We start from the raw sequence: 17485 nt of genomic DNA, 5'->3' as shown, positions 1-17485 counted from the left end.
AAGAAAAGAAAAGAAAAGAAAAGAAAAGAAAAGAAAAGAAAAGAAAAAGGAAAGACATACTAGCTTGTAGTATGCTCCCAGCCAGGGCAGAAAGACAAGTAGAACAATGCAGGGTTTCCACTGGTAGCTACCAACCTCCCCCTCTCCTTGCTTTCCCTGGCCATTTGGTGTGTAGGTATCCCCCACTTTTCAAAAGTTCACCTTACACCACTTGGCTTTTATGAAAGTCTTAGACCTGGAAGAAATAGGCAGAGGATTTCTGCTTTTCCCAAAGAAAGGGCAGAAAGCAAAAATAGCATTCAGTACTGGTTTTGCAGTGAGCTGCTAGAAAGTCATTGCACACCCTAAGCAGCAATAGTGGTGCCCCCAAACTCCTTCCCCGGGGAACTACACCCAGCATCTCAGCATCAAGCAGCCACAGCTTCGAACTGTATCTGTGAGCATCTGTGCTTTGTCTCTATTTATTTTGGGCATCCATTAGCAGGACATTTCTTAAGGTATCAGAAAAACCTAAGAGAGGTGATTTGGGGGTAGATGGGGCGGGGCATCTGGGAGTCTGGGAGTCCTCACATGTTTTTCCCATATAAATTAATGGTAATTGCTTCTTTGCTTAATGCCTTTGCTCTCAGCTTGAGAAAGGTTTCATAGGAACACTCTACTTTCAGACAGCAGGGAAAACCCATACTTGAAAATATTTATCTTTGGCTCTGAATTTTACTGTGATGCTATCGGAGTCCAAGCATTGTGATTTGGTGAGTGCCTTGAATTTATTAAAGCGGATCTTGTTTCTACACATTTACAAGATGTTAGATGCTATTATACACTGGAGACAAGTTCAGAGGTCAAAGGTCAGGAGGTACTAGGAAGTTATTGTCAAGACTGCTCCACCCTCAAGAGAAGGGAGCTGTTCACGAGACTTTAGGATAAAAGGAGAACATCTGGAGTATCAGTAATTAAGTCTGAAATGTGGTTCAAGAGGAAGTGACAAGTCTGTCCTCAGAGATCTTTTCAAAGTAGGACAGTCTCCATAGTTTAAATATCTATCGCTGGGTCTGGAGCTAGGTCTCATGGGATTTTTTAACTCCTTGGGTTCCTTTAGGGCCCTTGGGGGATGGCCTTGCATACACAGACAACAATTACAGAATTTAATCACAGTGGGACGTTTTTAGTTATCTTGGGAACTTTAAGACCTTTCTAAATCAGGTTTCATGGTTAAAATACAATTTAGCTGTGTTCGTGTGACAAAGATAAAGCCCCCGCACCGTTTAAACTAAAAAATACACGGCTTTGCAGTCCACTTGCATTTTCTGTGTTATCTTTGAAATAACTGTACGATGGGGAATAACTTCCTTTTTTCTACCCATCAATGATTTCGCCTTCTGCATAGGAGTTAATTCTTAGAGTGATGGCTTTTGATTTTCAGCTTCCCCATTTCTACTTGGAGTTTCTATCTGAAATACAGAAAAACTTCAACTTGACTATCCTGAAACATTTTAAAGCCTCCCCCTCACCTCCCTTCTCTTTATAGGAAATGTAAAAGCCCCTGATTTGGAATATTAGGTTATTTGTTCCAACAGGAACAATAAAAGGTGGGGAAGGTTAACTTCAAGTAAGGAGGGTAATGCCTCGTTGTCTTTGAGTGGATGTCCTGGGCTCCCCACCCTTCCCTAGAACTTGCAGAAATGAGGAGGTCTGGTGGCCTGTGACAGTGTGGGTTCATACAAACTGTTATAATTAGCCTTGTTCCCCAGAGAAAGGGACTCCTTGCCCCCCCCCAGGCGGGGGGTAATGTCTTAAGTTTGAAAATCTAATCAGACTGGGCTTTAATTTCCAAAGGAAGGAGTTGTGGGCTGCCCACCCCCAGCCAGCCACCCTGCAGGCAGGGGCAAGGTGGCCTCTGGGCATTAGAGCAACCAAGCTTTCTGACCTCTGGGGTGGCCTAGCAGCTAGAGTCCAGTGGCAAGAATAAAATTGTCAAATGCAAGAAGCTTTCATAATCTCACTATTTAACACTACTTGAGATGGTTTTTGTTGTTGTTGTTGTTGTTGTTTTGTTGTTGTTTTTCTCTAGATGTCAACACTGTGGCTGGGGCACAGGGGAAGTGGGCAGGTGAGGGTGGGGTCTGTTTGCCATATCTTATACCCCTTCCTGTTTTCTGAAATCCTATGCCTTATCTTTAGGATTAAGAATGCCTCAGTGGGCAGGTGCCTGGGTGGCTCGGTTGAGCATCAGACTTCATTCGGCTCAGGTCATGATCTCACTCATGATCTCATGAGTTTGAGCCTGGCTTCAGGCTCTCTGCTGTCAGCATGGAGCCTGCTTCGGATCCTCTGTCCCTGTCTCTCTCTGCCCCTCCCCCATTTGCGCTCTCTCTTTCAAAAATAAATAAAACATTAAAAAAAAAAAAAAAAAAAAAGAATTCCCTGGTGGGATTTCAGGTCTATTTCTAGGTCGGAGTGATCATTCTATCTCCCGAATGGCCAAAGGTTGGAGGGATAGCGCAGGTTTTTAAACTTTCTTATGGCTTTTGTTTCTGCTTTAGCTTGACCTTCCTCTTGGGCCCAGGAAAGGCTCTGCATCTGGCACAGCGGGGGGCCTGCTGACCTGTAAACACAGACAGGAAAATTTGGGAGAAGGCAGTGAAAGAAGTCAGCATCTCTAAATCAATTTATGATGCATGCAAATCATGTTTTCAAATATTTACAGAGTCTCTGAGGGAATTACATCACTGTTTATAACTGTTTTGATTGTTTTTTATGACTCAGGCCCTGTAGAGCCAAGCGATGTAATTCTTGAGAGATGCTGAGACTACGCTGCGAGCCTCCCCTCCTGAGCGGAAAGTCGGGGTGTAATGAGAAAAGCGCTCCCCTTAATAGACGGAGCTTGGCTGAGCACTGGGGGATTATTAATGTGCTGCTGGGTGGCAGGAGATCTTTCCTCAGTTTACAAGTGGTGGGGGCGGTAGGGGCAACCGTGGTAGCCCAGAATGGGCGGGAGCGCCTGGCCTGGATGTGGCAGGGCACGTGCAGGTGCGAGCTTTGTGTCTGCCTCCTCTGGGGAGTCTTAGAAGATTCTGGTGGAAATAAGCCATGAATGATTGGGGTTTGATGCTTGTCCTCAGATCCCATCCCATATGGCAAAACCTCCCTGACTTCATAAAGAGAACTGTCATCCATTCCTATTAGAGGACAGGGGAGGGAGAGGCCCCCAGTCTCCATGCACAGCAGTAGGGACTGGACCAGTTCCTGTCCATCTTCCATGACTCTGGTCCAGTCACTACGGCCTTGATCAGTGCAGTTAGCACAAGAGCACAATTCCAGCCCTTGACCATATCTCCTCATCCCCAGTGTCCCCATATGGTGCCTTGACCATATCTCCTCATCCCCAGTGTCTTAAACACAAGTGTGGGTCCACACAGCATCCTTGCGGAACAGTGTGGAACAGAAGTGGGAGCAGTGAACTCCAGCCTCACATCCCAGCTCTGCTCCTCAGTAGCTGTGTGACCTTCAGCATGATCCTTGACCTCTTTCTGGATTTAATGGATTAATCCTTGTAAATTCTCAGTGCCATGTCTAGCTTCTGGCATGCAGTCAGTTCCGGAAATGTTTGCTGTTATTAGTCAGCATGGTGACTTATATTATCAAGGCTGGTCTTTGAAACAAAGTAGTGGGGTTCTAAAGCCTGGCTTACCCCAGCAGTTGAGGAAATGAGGTGGCCAAAGGCTACTTAGAAGCCAGCTAGTGGGCACTGAGGGGGCCGATCACTGGGTCTGTATGAGAAGCCATTCTTTGTGTCTCTAAGCAAATTCCAGGACAGCAAACATCTTCTGGGCCAGCAAGATAGCTCCACTGGGAGCACCCAAGAGTGGGACATCCAAGAGGGGCTAGAGCTCTCCTCCCTGGGAGTTCCTGGGAAGACCCGAGTCCATGGCCCTCACTCGAGACTTGGAGCTTCTGGTGTCACGTCCTGAGTCCCTCCCTCCTCTCCCAGGAGCATCCCTGTGGTGCAGACGCTTCGGACCACCGCCCTGACCACTGCCTGTGCGGACCACTCAGACCAGCGTGTGGGTTACCTGGAGCATGTGGTGGCTCGCATCTCTATTTCCCACCCACGCAGGGGAGACCTCCAGATCCACCTCATTTCTCCCTCAGGAACCAAGTCTCAACTCTTGGCAAAGAGGTAAGGCCAGGCTGGCCTAGTGGGGCAAAGGCTGGGGATTGTCAGGAGGGCCTATCCAGCCCCAGGTCACAGTGTCCCTACAGGGCCCTCCTCCCCAGGGCAGGTTGGTTCTTCAGCAGCTTCCTCTTGGAGATACTCAGATGTATACCCCACCAACCTGAAACCTGGCCTTCAAAACAGTCCTTCCTGGAAAACTTTTGTTTCCAGGCAGGAGAGTTAAGGGTTTGGAGAGATTTATGGAATTCTGGCTATGACTTAATTGCTCTTCAAAGTGCACCAGAGATCATTTTTCTCACATTCACTCGGCATCTGGAGTAAAAGCTTGTATTAGGGAAGGACTGCTTTGCCCGCTGAAGCTTCTGCACGGTTCTCCAGTTGTGGGGTGTGCTCTTGAACTTGTGTGGGAGACTGGCTCACTTGGGGCGCTCGGTGGCTGCCCTCTACAGCCTTCTCACCCATGTGCCTGAGAGGGTCCCACTCAGGACCAATAAACAGCCTCTGAACTCTGGGGAATCACATAGGCTTTGTGGAGAGCCATGGAGCCATTTCTTCCACAAAGTCAGAAACAAGAAAGAAGTACTTTGATGCATTTGTGTTGCTTGCAGGTAACTGGAGTGAAGGGATTAATGGGAGGTTGGGGGAGGGGGCAAGGGGGACTGGGGCTTCCTTCCAGCCCCTTCTAGCTAAGAGGCAGAGGGAAAAAGAAAGGTTTCAGGACAAACCAGCACTTCCAGCTTCTCTTGAAAAACAGCTGGCAACTGTGTCCCCACCCCCCCACCCGCCTCAGCCTCAGGAAGCACCCTGCCACTACCTGTCCCCTGGGCCGTGGCCCCACTGCCTGCTTGCCCACACTGGGCCCACATGACCCATTTGGGTTCCCTGCCTGGGGCTGCAGCCATATTTGGGCTGTAGGATTCAGAAAATGGGGGTTGAGTGAAGGCCTCCATTCAGGACCAGGTAGGTAGGAGTTGCCGTTTCTCTTAGCCCCCTTCCACCCCACCCCTACTTTGCATAAGACAGAGAGATTGCCTGCAGAGATGAAAGGCTGAACGCTCTTGCCAGCCAGTTGTCTGAAGGAGTGGGGAGTTTGTCCTCTGGAACCAGCCCTGAGACCAGATCCTGGCTTCATGGGTTCCAAGGGCTTGGCCATCAGACTCAGTCCCCACCAGGTTAGGTTCCACCCTCGTAGAACGAGAGCGACAGGGGGCATCTCTCCCTCCTGAAGGTAGGCCTGGGCCACACTCTGCCTCTGCCCTTGGGAGACCAGCAAGGCTGTGAGCAGTTTGAGAGTGCCAGCTGGCAAGCCAACGCTTTATTTATGCTATTTTGCAACCAGAGTTATTATTATTATTACTGGAACTTTTAGAGATTTCATCTAAAAGTCCAAATTTCTAGCATTCCTTGAAACATTGAAGTTCTCTGATAAGGGCCCTCATTCCCTGTTCAAACACCAGACTGGAGCTGGGCGGATGGGCGGGGCCACTTCAAGGCACCTTAGGTCCCCGTCCTTACAGTAGCACGGAGGCCAGGCACAGGCTCCACTTCTCTGGGCTCTCATGAAGTCACCTCCCTAGAGCCCCCTTTGCTCCATGCTGCACACCAGGAGGCATCCAAGGTGGTGAGGCCTGACTTCGAGGCAGGAACTGGATCCAGGCACCAAATGGTGACCTGGGTTGACCAAGAGCCACAGTGAGGCTTAGGGGTTGGGGCGGCAGGTCAGAGGCCAGCAGGGCAGCAGTGACCTGCGAGGACCCATGCCGAGATGGGCTGTGGGCCCAGAGACATGAGATTATACCCTGCTCCTTCACCTCCTGGCTGGGCACCCAGGAGTCACCCATTTCTCCTCCCTTTATCCCTCACCTCTAGAAATATCATTTCACTCCCATCACAGTCCAGAATGCTACAAGCACTGGATGCTGATGATGTAGATGAAAATGCCCGGCACATGCAGCTGGCCTCCCTCCCTGTCCTGCTTACATCCACCTGACCTGGAAGAACCTTCCAGCGCCCCAGCATCCCCACCGCCTGGCCTCTGTGCACTCTGATCTCCTCCCCTTCTAACCTCCGTCCTGTTCAAGCCCAGTGTGTGCCCCTCAGATGGGAAAGAGCGGGTCCTGCCAAGTTCATTCGCTTCAAGACTACCCATTAGCTAGGAGGTGCTGTACCTGTGCCATCAAGCACTTGAAACCTGCCTTGAGGCCATTTGGCAGTCATCTGAGTCTTGGGAATTTGTTTTTTTCCAAGGCACAGATTTTGTGATTATATCAAGAGTTTGTATTTGGGCGATCTATTACTTCTACTTTATTCCGCATCTTGTCAATACGGCAGCTTTTTCAGGTTGCCAGATTTTTTTTCACCAAGAGTTAAGTTGACATTTCGTTAAGTATTTCAGCCCTTAGAAGACAGTTTGTCTTTGTTCTGTCCAGGCGGGTCGGGTTCGGTTTGGCATCGTGTGTGAAAATCAGCCTTGACCTTTGCAGTTTCTTAGAAGAACGTACAGGGTGTGGCCCTCCCCCTCACTATTCGCCAAGCGAAGAACATTCTTCCGATAAAGGTTTTTATACATTCGTTGGATGTTCGGAGAACACCCAAATCAGGCATCCAGTCTTACATCACACCAAATATGTATCTGAACTTCTGATGACAAATAAAGAGCTCTTGGGTAAAGACAGTGTTCCACAATAGAGCTAGAAAATTAGACTGGGAAGGAAGAGTAAGGGAGAAGAACCTGAGATTGTTTCTTCCAAGGAGAGGAGACTAAGCAGGGCACAGGGTGTGGGAAGAAAGAGGGTGCCCATAACTTGTTTCCTGTTTCCTGCTCAAGTCAAAGAAGAGGAAATGGATCTGGGTTGAAGTCCAGAAGGACCTTGGGGTAGCAAAGGACCAAGGGAGGCTCATCAGAACCTACAAGGGGAGGCTGGCTGAGGGGCGGGAGCTCCTGTGCCTCCTCGTGCTGCACCCAGGGGTGCCTCCCACCCACACTGGAGAACAACCAGGCCCCTTATGTCATCTCTTCCAAATGCACCTGTTGAAGCCTGTTAAGCCCTGGAGAGTTGCACGTTTTTCCTTCTTTGTATCTCCTGGAGAACAGCACGTAAGAGCTGGGTCCATGACAGATGTGAAGGTTTCATTCGTTCCATAAGCCAGCATTTTAGAAAGGTTTCCTCGGTGATGCCCTTGGTGCTTAAGTCAAAGAATCATGTGGCCTAGCCTCTTTCTGCCTTTGTGCATCCAGGCATTGGTCCAGATCCTCTGTAGGAGGGAAAGGGTAGGAAGGAACCAAACACCTGAAGGAACATGGGGTGGGGGATGGGGGGGTTTGAGGACCTTCTTTGGTAACCTCTTACACACCTCCCTGTGCTGGAAAGAACAAAGACAGGAGTCCGAATGCCATTGGGTGAGTCCCAGCTCAGCTGGTTCCTGGCCGTTGGACCTGCCATGAATCACTACCCTTGGGATCTCTCCATCGGCAAACTAGGATGGCAGGAAGAGCCCATCGCTGGCTGAGTCCGTCTCATGTTGGGCACCTGTAAGTCCTGCCAGCCTGCCTGCCTCTCAGAATGTTCAGGGGACCCGATGGGATAATGAAGGTGAAGCTGCTGTCCAGGGCTGTGTCATAATGCAAGGGTTTGAAAGCGGTCACCATTGTACCTGCACCTGCGCCTGTGCTAAGGGCCAGGCTCTTTTTCCTTCCGTTCTCAGACCTGCTGCCCTGGAGGTGCCACTCAGCTGAATAGTACTGTCACCTAAGTAATTCTGAGCTGGGAGAGAGCCCTCCTCGGCCTGTCCCACTCCCTCCTTTCCAGATCCTCGTGTTCTCACCCCGAGTCTCCAATTGCAGATTGCTGGATCATTCCAATGAAGGGTTTACAAACTGGGAATTCATGACCGTGCACTGCTGGGGAGAAAAGGCCGAGGGGGAATGGACCTTGGAAATCCAAGACATGCCGTCCCAGGTCCGCAACCCCGAGAAGCAAGGTCAGTGGTTCTCAGGAATTTCCAGACCACTTTTGTTATTTCTACCTTTTTGTTAACTCAGACTTTTATTTAACTTGTGTCTCTCATAATTCTTTCTTTTCTTTTCTTTTTCTTCTTCTTTTTTTTTTTATGGAGGTAAAATTCACCATTTAAATCCTTTTAAAGTGTATAACTAGGGGAGCCTGGGTGGCTCAGTCAGTTAAGCGTCCGACGTGGGCTCAGGTGATGATCTCATGGTTCGTGAGTTCAAGCTCCACGTCAGGCTCTGTGCTGACAGCTCAGAGCCTGGAGTCTGCTTGGGATCTGTGTCTCCCTCTCTCTTCCCCTCCCCTGCTCACGCTCTGTCTCTCCTTCTCTCTCAAAAATAAATACACATTGGGGCGCCTGGGTGGCGCAGTCGGTTAAGCGTCCGACTTCAGCCAGGTCACGATCTCGCGGTCCGTGAGTTCGAGCCCCGCGTCAGGCTCTGGGCGGATGGCTCAGAGCCTGGAGCCTGTTTCCAATTCTGTGTCTCCCTCTCTCTCTGCCCCTCCCCCGTTCATGCTCTGTCTCTCTCTGTCCCAAAAATAAATAAAAAAACGTTGAAAAAATAACTAAATAAATAAATAAATACACATTAAAAAAATAAATAAAATGTGTAACCAAATGGCCTTCAGTACATTCACAGTCTTGTACAACTTACCGCTTAACTAAATCCAGAACTTTGTCATCACCCCAAAGGGATACCCCATATCCACTAAGGAGACACTCCCCATTCTCCCAGCCCCCAGCAACCCCTAATCTACTTGCTGTATCCATGGATTTGCCTCTTCTGGATGTTTCATGTAAATGGAATCACACAATATGTCACCTTTCGTGTCCAGTTAGCCTAATGCTTATAGTATGTATCATACTTCATGCCCTTTCATGAATAATACAATTTAATTGTGTGTAAATAATTGCATCTATAACATTTTGTTTATCCTTTCATGAGTTGGTGGACAGCTGGGTTCTTTCTACTTAATGACTGTTAGGAATAATGCTGCTTTGAACATCCACATGTAAGTCTTTATGTGGGCATACATTTTCAGTTTCTCTTGGTTGTATACGTAAGAATGGAATTGCTGGGTTATATAGTAATTCTATGTTTGACTTTTTGGAGAACCATCAAACTGTTCTCTGCAGTGCTGTACCATTTTATATTCCTATCATCACTATATGAGGATTTTAGTTTCTCTCTGTCATCATCAGCTCTTGTTTTATCATATCCATTTTCTTATTATAGACATCCTAGTGGGTGTGAAGTATATCTCATTACGGTTTTGATTTGCACTAATTCCCCTAATGACTAACAATGCTGAGCATCTTTTCGTGGGCTTATTGCCCACTTTTATCTTCTTTGGAGAAATGTGTATTCATATCTTTTGCTTATTTTAAAACTGGGTTGTCGGGGCGCCTGGGTGGCGCAGTCGGTTAAGCGTCCGACTTCAGCCAGGTCACGATCTCGCGGTCCGGGAGTTCGAGCCCCGCGTCAGGCTCTGGGCTGATGGCTCAGAGCCTGGAGCCTGTTTCCGATTCTGTGTCTCCCTCTCTCTCTGCCCCTCCCCCGTTCATGCTCTGTCTCTCTCTGTCCCAAAAATAAATAAATAAATGTTGAAAAAAAACTTATAAAAAAGAAATAAAACTGGGTTGTCTTTTATTATGGAGTTATAACAGGTTTTTTTTTAATGTTTGTATTTATTTTTGAGAGAGAGACAGAGCACAAGTGGGGGAGGGGCAGAGAGAGAAGGACACCCAGAATCCAAAGCAGGCTCCAGGCTCTGAGCTGTTGGCACAGAGCCTGACACGGGGCTCGAACTCGCGAACAGCGAGATCATGACCTGAGCAGAAGTCAGACACTTAACCGACCGAGCCACCCAAGCGCCCCAGTGGTTGGAATTTTGATAGAGATTTCACTGAATCTAGTTCAGTTTGGGGAGAATTGCCATCTTTACAAAATTGAGTTCTCCCATCCATGAACACAATTTATTTATTTATTTTGACTTATCTCGATCTTCTTTCATTTCTATCAGCATTGTTTTGTGGCTGTCAGTCCACATGCCTTGTACATCCTGGGTGACATTTGTTCCTAAGTATTTTGTTCTTTTTGATGCTATTGTAAATGGAATGGTTTTCTTACTTTTGCTTTCAGATTGTTTTTTTTCCTCTGGGATGGTAGCCTTTCCTAACTCTCCTTTTGGGTCATAATCATTTCTTGAACTGATCTGTATTGAATTCCTACTTTGGGCCAGGCACTGATGGAGGTGATAAGGCTACACCAGGAGAGAAAATGAGAATAATCATTGCGTCTTCTGCCATAGTCACCAACCTCAGTCTCTGATGTCTTCACATATCTCTCTGTTGGATTGGGATTTGTAGTAAAGGGACAGGGACTATGCTGTCTGTGGAGACAGTTCCCTGAAGTTTGCTTTCACTGTTCTGTTGTCCCTAGGGTCCTGCTTCTTGATCACCCTAGAACCTTCCCCTGCCCTGGTCCTTTTCAGAGTTTTCATGAAGCACAGTTTCAGAGAATTTTTTTTTTTAACCAGGAAGAACAGAAGAGCATTGACTTGCCTCATGCAGAAAATTGACTTTATTATTTTTTGTGTGTGAGAGAGAGAGAGAACGATCGAGGGAGAACAAGAGGGGGAGGGGCAGACAGAGAGTGAGACAGAATCTGAAGCAGGCTCCAGGCTCTGAGCTGTCAGCACAGAGCCCGATGCGGGGCTCAAACTCACGAGTCACAAGATCATGACCTGAGACGAAGTCAAATGCTTAACTGACTGAGCCACCCAGATGCCCCCAGAAAATTGACTTAAAAATTTTTTTTAATCTTTATTTATTTTTGAGAGAGAGACAGAATGTGAGCAGGGGAGGAGCAGAGAGAGAGGGAGACACAGAATCTGAAGCAGGCTCCAGGCCCTGAGCTGTCAGCATAGAGCCTGATGTGGGGCTCAAACTCACGAATCGTGAGATCATGACCTGAGCCGAAGTCAGACACCCAACCGACTGAGCCACCCAGGCACCCCAAAAATTGACTTTAAATGATCAAATCGGGGCGCCTGGGTGGCGCAGTCGGTTAAGCGTCCGACTTCAGCCAGGTCACGATCTCGCGGTCCGTGAGTTCGAGCCCCGCGTCAGGCTCTGGGCTGATGGCTCAGAGCCTGGAGCCTGTTACCGATTCTGTGTCTCCCTCTCTCTCTGCCCCTCCCCCGTTCATGCTCTGTCTCTCTCTGTCCCAAAAATAAATAAAAAAACGTTGAAAAAAAAATTTTAAATGATCAAATCATCTATAAGACCCTGCCTGCCCCCAGTCACTTTCTTTCTGCCTTTAGGATAATAACTATTTTGAAAAAAAAAGTTACTATAACAGTCTAAAAATACAAAGATGCAAAATTTTACATCACTTGAAATTCAAATTAAATCACTTGAAATTGAAAGTTTATTTATTTTGAGAGAGAGAGAGAGAGAGAGAGAAAGGAGGGGAGGGACATAGAGAGGGAGAGAGAGAATCCCAAGCAGGCTTTGGGCTGCCAGCACAGAGCCCGATTGGGGGCTCGAACCCGTGAACCATGAGAACATGACCTGAGCCGAAACCAAGAGTCGGATGCTCACCCCACTGAACCACCCAGGCACCCGAAATTCACATATTTTAAAAGTAGAAGTTCCTGAACTCTTTTAAAACACTAAAGTGCACTGACCTACCATTGAAAGTCGAGGATCAGCGTCTCATGCCAGCTGCAGCCACAAGCATCGCGTGCTCCTCGGGTACAAGGTGCTGTTCCTGTGCCATCAGCACTGCCACTTGCACCCGGATGGATGCGTCTGTGGAGCTGTGTGTTCACACAGCACAGCTTGTCCGTCGGAAGCTGAGGCCCATGTCTATCGCGGGGAAGAGCATGCACACCGTTGTGATTCTGGTAGATGTTTATTTACACTTCTAAGAACTTTGCAAGTCAGGGTCCCTGTCTGGACCTCAGTGTCCTGGGCTGTGAAACAGAGCTGAGCTAGATGTTCTCTGAGCCCTCATAGAGGACCTGCCTGTCTCTGAAGCAGTGGCTCGTGTGGCACGTCCACAGCCTGGAGGGGGCTCTGCTGGCCTGAGGTTACCCCTCCCCTCTCTCCAGCCTGCCCACATCCCAGTCCTCTTTAGGACCAGCTGGAGACATCCTCTTCCTGCAGGGGTGGGTGGGCGGCAAGATGGGCAGGCACCTAGAAGATCCCCACACCCCCTGGACCGGCACTGCCTGCGGGCGGCTTTATCAGCATGCAGGTGCTGATGTGGTGTGTCCAGTGGTGCCCGAGATCCTGCAAGACCACATTGCACCTGGTGCTGTAGGCCACTGCAAGGATTGGTGGGAAGCCACTGGGGGCTTTTAGGCAGAGGAGAGAGACGGTGTGAACTTCTCTGTTACTAGGTTCACCCCTGCCAGTTTGGTCGGACTACTCCGAACTGTGGTTGGAGTAGAGGAGAGGCACAGTTAAGGGGTCATTACGATGGGAAAGGAAGGTGACTCAGACCAGGGTGGTGGCAGTGGAGTGGTCAGATTCCCAAAGCCGTGTTGAGAGGGCCTGCTGACAGGTAAGATACGGGCTGTGAGGGCAGAGAGGGGACATGGACGACTCCAGAAGATGGGTTTTGTTCTGGGCAAGAACGGACCCGCAGTTTCCTGGATCTGGAACGCTGCAGGGGAGGGGGTGCTGGAGAGAAAATTGGGAGTTTAGTTTAGGGCAGGGGGTTCCATGGAAGATTCCTATGACAAATCCAGGTAGAGATGTGTACCTGGATGCCAGGGTGGAGGTCTGGGGTCTGGGCTGGAAGTACACATTTGGCAAGTAGCTGGTAGTGAAAGCCACAAGTGTGCACGCGCTCTCCCCGGGGGTGAGTGGGGATACCCTGCCGCCCTTCAGGGGTGGGCACTGGAGGGAAATCTACCTACGTAATGATGATTCTCGCAAGTGCAAGTACTGAGCTGTGGGGTTGCTTCGGTGCCCAGCACAGAACTATGCGCCACGCACCCCCTACGCCCCTTCCCACCGCCTCTGCTCCCTGTCTCCTGCCTGCACAGCACTCTCCAGCCCTGCCCTCATCTTTCACCCTGATCTCTGGAACCTTGTCTGCTGGCTTCCCCGTGTTCCCAGTGCCTCCTGCTGTGCGGATCATCATAGGTGCGCAGTGGTTGTTTGGTGAATGAGTGAGTACATTTGGAATCTTTTGTGATCACCACGACCAGCTGCTTTACATACTACAGTGGACACAGGCTTAGAGATGCAGGGGATATCTCCCGAGGGCGGCCCCACAGTAAGTCCTGAAACAGGCCAATGCGCTTCCTTGGGCATGGTTAGAACCTGCATCTTTGGCTGGTTGAGACAGGAACAGAATAAGCTCTCTTAGCTCTGACCTTCTGTGGCTTATTGGAATTTGGGGGACCGGGGCACACTAAGCGCCTGTGCGTTCCTGAGCAGTTCCCGTGGCGGTTCATTCGCACAAGCTTTGCCCTGCAGGGAGGTGCCGCTCCTGAGATGGCCTTTGCAGAAACAAGCAGCAGGCAAGTGGCCTGCCGCTGGTGCCTTACTGCCCTCCCCTCTTTCTGTGTGTGAGGAGGATGGGTTCCTCTCTCCAGGCTGTGCACGCTCAGCACATCCAGGCATTAGCGCCTCCTCCCTGTGCACAGGTGGACTCAGTCTTGGTTCCAACAGCATCTCTCCAGAGTACAGGGGAGAAGAGAAAAAAGAATGAGAAGGGTCTTTCAACCAGTCTGGCTTTCAAAGCAGGGCTATCCTCTGGGGTGCCTGGGTGGCTCAGTCAGTTAAGCGTCCAACTTCGGCTCGGGTCATGATCTCAGTTTGTGGGTTTGAGCCCCGCTCTGACAGCTCGGAGCCTGGATATTGCTTCAGATTCTGTGTCTCCCTCTCTCTCTCTCTCTGTCCCTCCTACTCTCATGCTGTGTCTGTCTCTCTCTCAAAAATAAAAAAAAAAAAATTTAAAAAGCGCATTATTAACAAAGCAGGGCTGTCCCCAACACTTACAAGTTTAGGTCAGTCTGGCAGTGTCTGTCGGGGACCTCAGCCATAGAAGGTGACACCAGTTAACGAAAGTTTCCTACTGACTGCAGCGTTCTGGGGCCCAAGAGAAATGCAGGCCTGGGAGCTGCCTATGGGTGTTGTCCGTTGGTGCCCAGGGTGTGATTGATCCCAAAGCACATGTCTTTCCCTCCCTGGTTTTCCAGCCACCGCCAGCCTCAGTGCCAAGACTAATGCAGCAAACACAAAGACTGGCTGGCCAGAAAGAGCAGCACTGTTCTCATTTCTCTACAGGGCTCCTGAGACCCTGTTTCGGGAGCAAGCTGCTGGGTTCTGTATCGTTCACTTCAATACCCCTCAAATCTCTGCAACTTACATAATTGCTTAAAAAAAAAGAAAAAAGAAAACAACTCCATTTCAATGGTGTGCTATGCGATAGTACTATAAAATCTCAGCTAAGACCACACCTTATTAAATAACTGAGTCTTCTGAATATGCTATCTCAAAGAATACTCACCCCTGTCAGATTGAACCTGGTTTGTGTCATTCGTTTTAAAACTATTTCTTAGAGGGGCGCCTGGGTGGCGCAGTCGGTTAAGCGTCCGACTTCAGCCAAGTCACGATCCCGCAGTCCGTGAGTTCGAGCCCCGCGTCAGGCTCTGGGCTGATGGCCCCGAGCCCAGAGCCCGGAGCCTGCTTCCGATTCTGTGTCTCCCTCTCTCTCTGCCCCTCCCCAGTTCATGCTCTGTGTCTCTCTGTCCCAAAAATAAATAAACGTTGATAAAACTATTTCTTAGAAACTGAGTAGCTGATGAGTTCATTCATTGTCCTCTTCAGTTCCTGGGCCAGGGGAAGGGTGTGTCTTCTCCCAAGATCAGTCTCCTCTGGGAGACAAGGGAGGAAGGGAATTGAGAGCACATCCTGATTCACAGCTGTGTTGTGTTTACAAAAGTGGCTTTTCATTCATTCCTGTGTTGAGCACACCTTTACTGAACTTTACTGAGTGCCGGATCTGGACTCACTAGGACCTCAGCACCCTCACTGGGGAAGCAGGTGTGGGCCCCGGTGTGGGAGAGTAGGCTCCCTGAGGCATCCAGGGTGGGCGTGCAAGCCGAGCACTACGCAGGCCACCCCAGTTACCATCCAGAGCCTGCAAGGCCTGAGACAGGGCGCTGGCTGGTGATGATGCGGCCAGAGCAGAGGTCCCTCCTTGCAGACCATCTTTCAGAGAAGCACGGCTGTGTTTTAGAATGTTTGCATCTGGAATGCTCAAAATTTTAAGTTTGGGCCTTCCTGAATGCAGAAAGTTCCAGTCCTCTGAGAAATGTGTGCACTTCCTTCTCCCGCATCTGGTTTGGAACAGGCCTGGGGTCGGATCCTCATGTTCCCACTTTCCCCAAATCTCTGATGTCTTGGTCAGTTCAGAGTGCTCTACCAAAGTGCCGTAGACCGGGTGGCTTATAAACAACAGAAGTTCTTTCTTCACAGTTCTGGAAGCTGGGAAGTCTGAGATCAGGCTGCCAGCACGGTTGGGTTCCGGGGACGTCTCTCTTCCCAGCCGCTTCCTTTTTATATCCTTGCACGGCGGAAGCTCAGCAAGCTTTCTGGGGTCACTTTTGGTAGGACACTAATCCCATTCATGAGGGCTCCACCCTCCTGACCTAATCACCTCCCTACCGCCCCACCACCTGATACTATCACGTTGGGGTCAGGTTCCAACATACGAATTTTGGGGAACACACGCATTCAGTCCATAATGGCACCTGGCCTCACCACTGCCTTTCCTCCTACCAGATGAGGATGAACACATCTTGATGAGGATTTGCATAAAAGATGATGACCCAGGCCAGGTAACTAAGGATAGGGGTCCCCCTATCCTGCCCTCCTCACCTCAGAGCCCACATTGGTGGTCACACCTGGTGCACGAGGCAAAGCCCGTGCACCTGCACCACCGGGGCCAGCCTCCCTGCTCAGGTAGGCATCCTGCTTAGTACCGTTGGGCACGGGGACGCCCCCACCACCTCCTCGTGACCTGGGGCTCCTGCAAGCACTCCGATGCCCACGGCTCTGCTCAGCTGGAAGTGAGTTTGGCCCTGAGCAGCACTAGGGATGTCTTTGCTCGTTTCTTCTCTCATTCATTGGGCACACCCTTACTGAGACTGCCTGTGGGCAACACGCCAGATCTGCTGGGCACGCAGAGGCAGAAGCCTGCTTCTTCACGCTTCACCTCTGCACCCTGTTCCACCCTGCGGTTTCGGCTCTGTGCCCGACACGGAGAGCCCAAGCAGGGCTGTGGTTTGTTTCCATCCTGGGCTCACACTTACTTTATAACCACGAGCCCACCTGAAGAGCTTGGGTGCCTCCCTTTGTCTTCGCCTGTGAGGTGGGTTGTAAGGCATCAACCTGAAATGGAAAAAAAATTCAAGCACGCTTTCCAATCCCCCTTCTCTAATGGACACCATGTATCGTATTCCATGGCTCCAATGGGTTTTCGTTTTACATGGTGTTCACATAGTAATACACAGGTAGAAACAATTGATGGCGTCTTAAAAATTTCTATGTCATTTCTCTTGAATGCAGAGAATTCACTTTTTCTCCCTGATGAAAATTTCTTTTTTTTTCTCTCTCTCTCTCTCTAGTCTTCCCTCTGATTCCAAAAGAGCAGCAACCCGCATGGGCCAGGTTTCTCTCTGTTTCACCAGCATTTCCAGATGCCCACTAAGCTAGGGAAGCAGTAAAATGTATCAAAAAGAGGAATGGAATGATAGTGCTTATGTATTCTCTATCAGGTACTGGTGTTATTTCACCTCATTGCTAAAAATCGGTATATAGGGGGGCGTGGGTGGCTCAGTCGGTTAAGCCTCCAACTCTTGATTTCAGTTCAGGTCATGATCTCATGGTTTGTGAATTCCAGCCCCGCATCGGACTCCATGCTAAGCATGGAGCCTGCATGGGATTCTGTCCCTCCTTATCCCTCTGCGTCTCCCTTGCTTTTGTGCACTCTTTCTCTCTCTCTCTCAAAGATAAATAAAATAAAATAAAATAAAATAAAGTAAAATAAAATAAAACAAAATAAAATAAAAATCAGTGTAGAATCAGAGCATCTGAAACAAAGTCCTAAATGACAAGGAGTTAAGGTTTATGAAAAAAAAAGTTCTTATTGCTAGTGATATATACAATAGTATTCACAAGTAAGATATTAATGAGATCTAGTATTTGCCTGAAAATACTTTGGGGGTGCCTGGATGGCTCAGTGGGTTAAATATCTGACTCTTGATTTTTGGC

The 17485-nt window shown here is 49.2% G+C and overlaps 1 protein-coding gene across 1 annotated transcript in view; it reads left to right on the top strand.

Moving 5' to 3' along the window:
- PCSK6 (proprotein convertase subtilisin/kexin type 6) overlaps nt 1-17485 on the top strand; it is a 178546-nt gene that overhangs the window by 107889 nt on the left and 53172 nt on the right. Inside the window, exons 16-17 of the mRNA XM_040493412.1 lie at nt 3992-4180; nt 8022-8158. Coding sequence (XP_040349346.1) covers nt 3992-4180; nt 8022-8158 — 326 coding nt within the window. The remainder of the gene's footprint in view (nt 1-3991; nt 4181-8021; nt 8159-17485) is intronic.

This window comes from Herpailurus yagouaroundi, unplaced genomic scaffold (assembly GCF_014898765.1).
Source record: "Herpailurus yagouaroundi ecotype Mexico unplaced genomic scaffold, PumYag 185, whole genome shotgun sequence".
NCBI lineage: Eukaryota > Metazoa > Chordata > Mammalia > Carnivora > Felidae > Herpailurus > Herpailurus yagouaroundi.
This window is presented reverse-complemented; position numbering and strand designations above follow the sequence as displayed.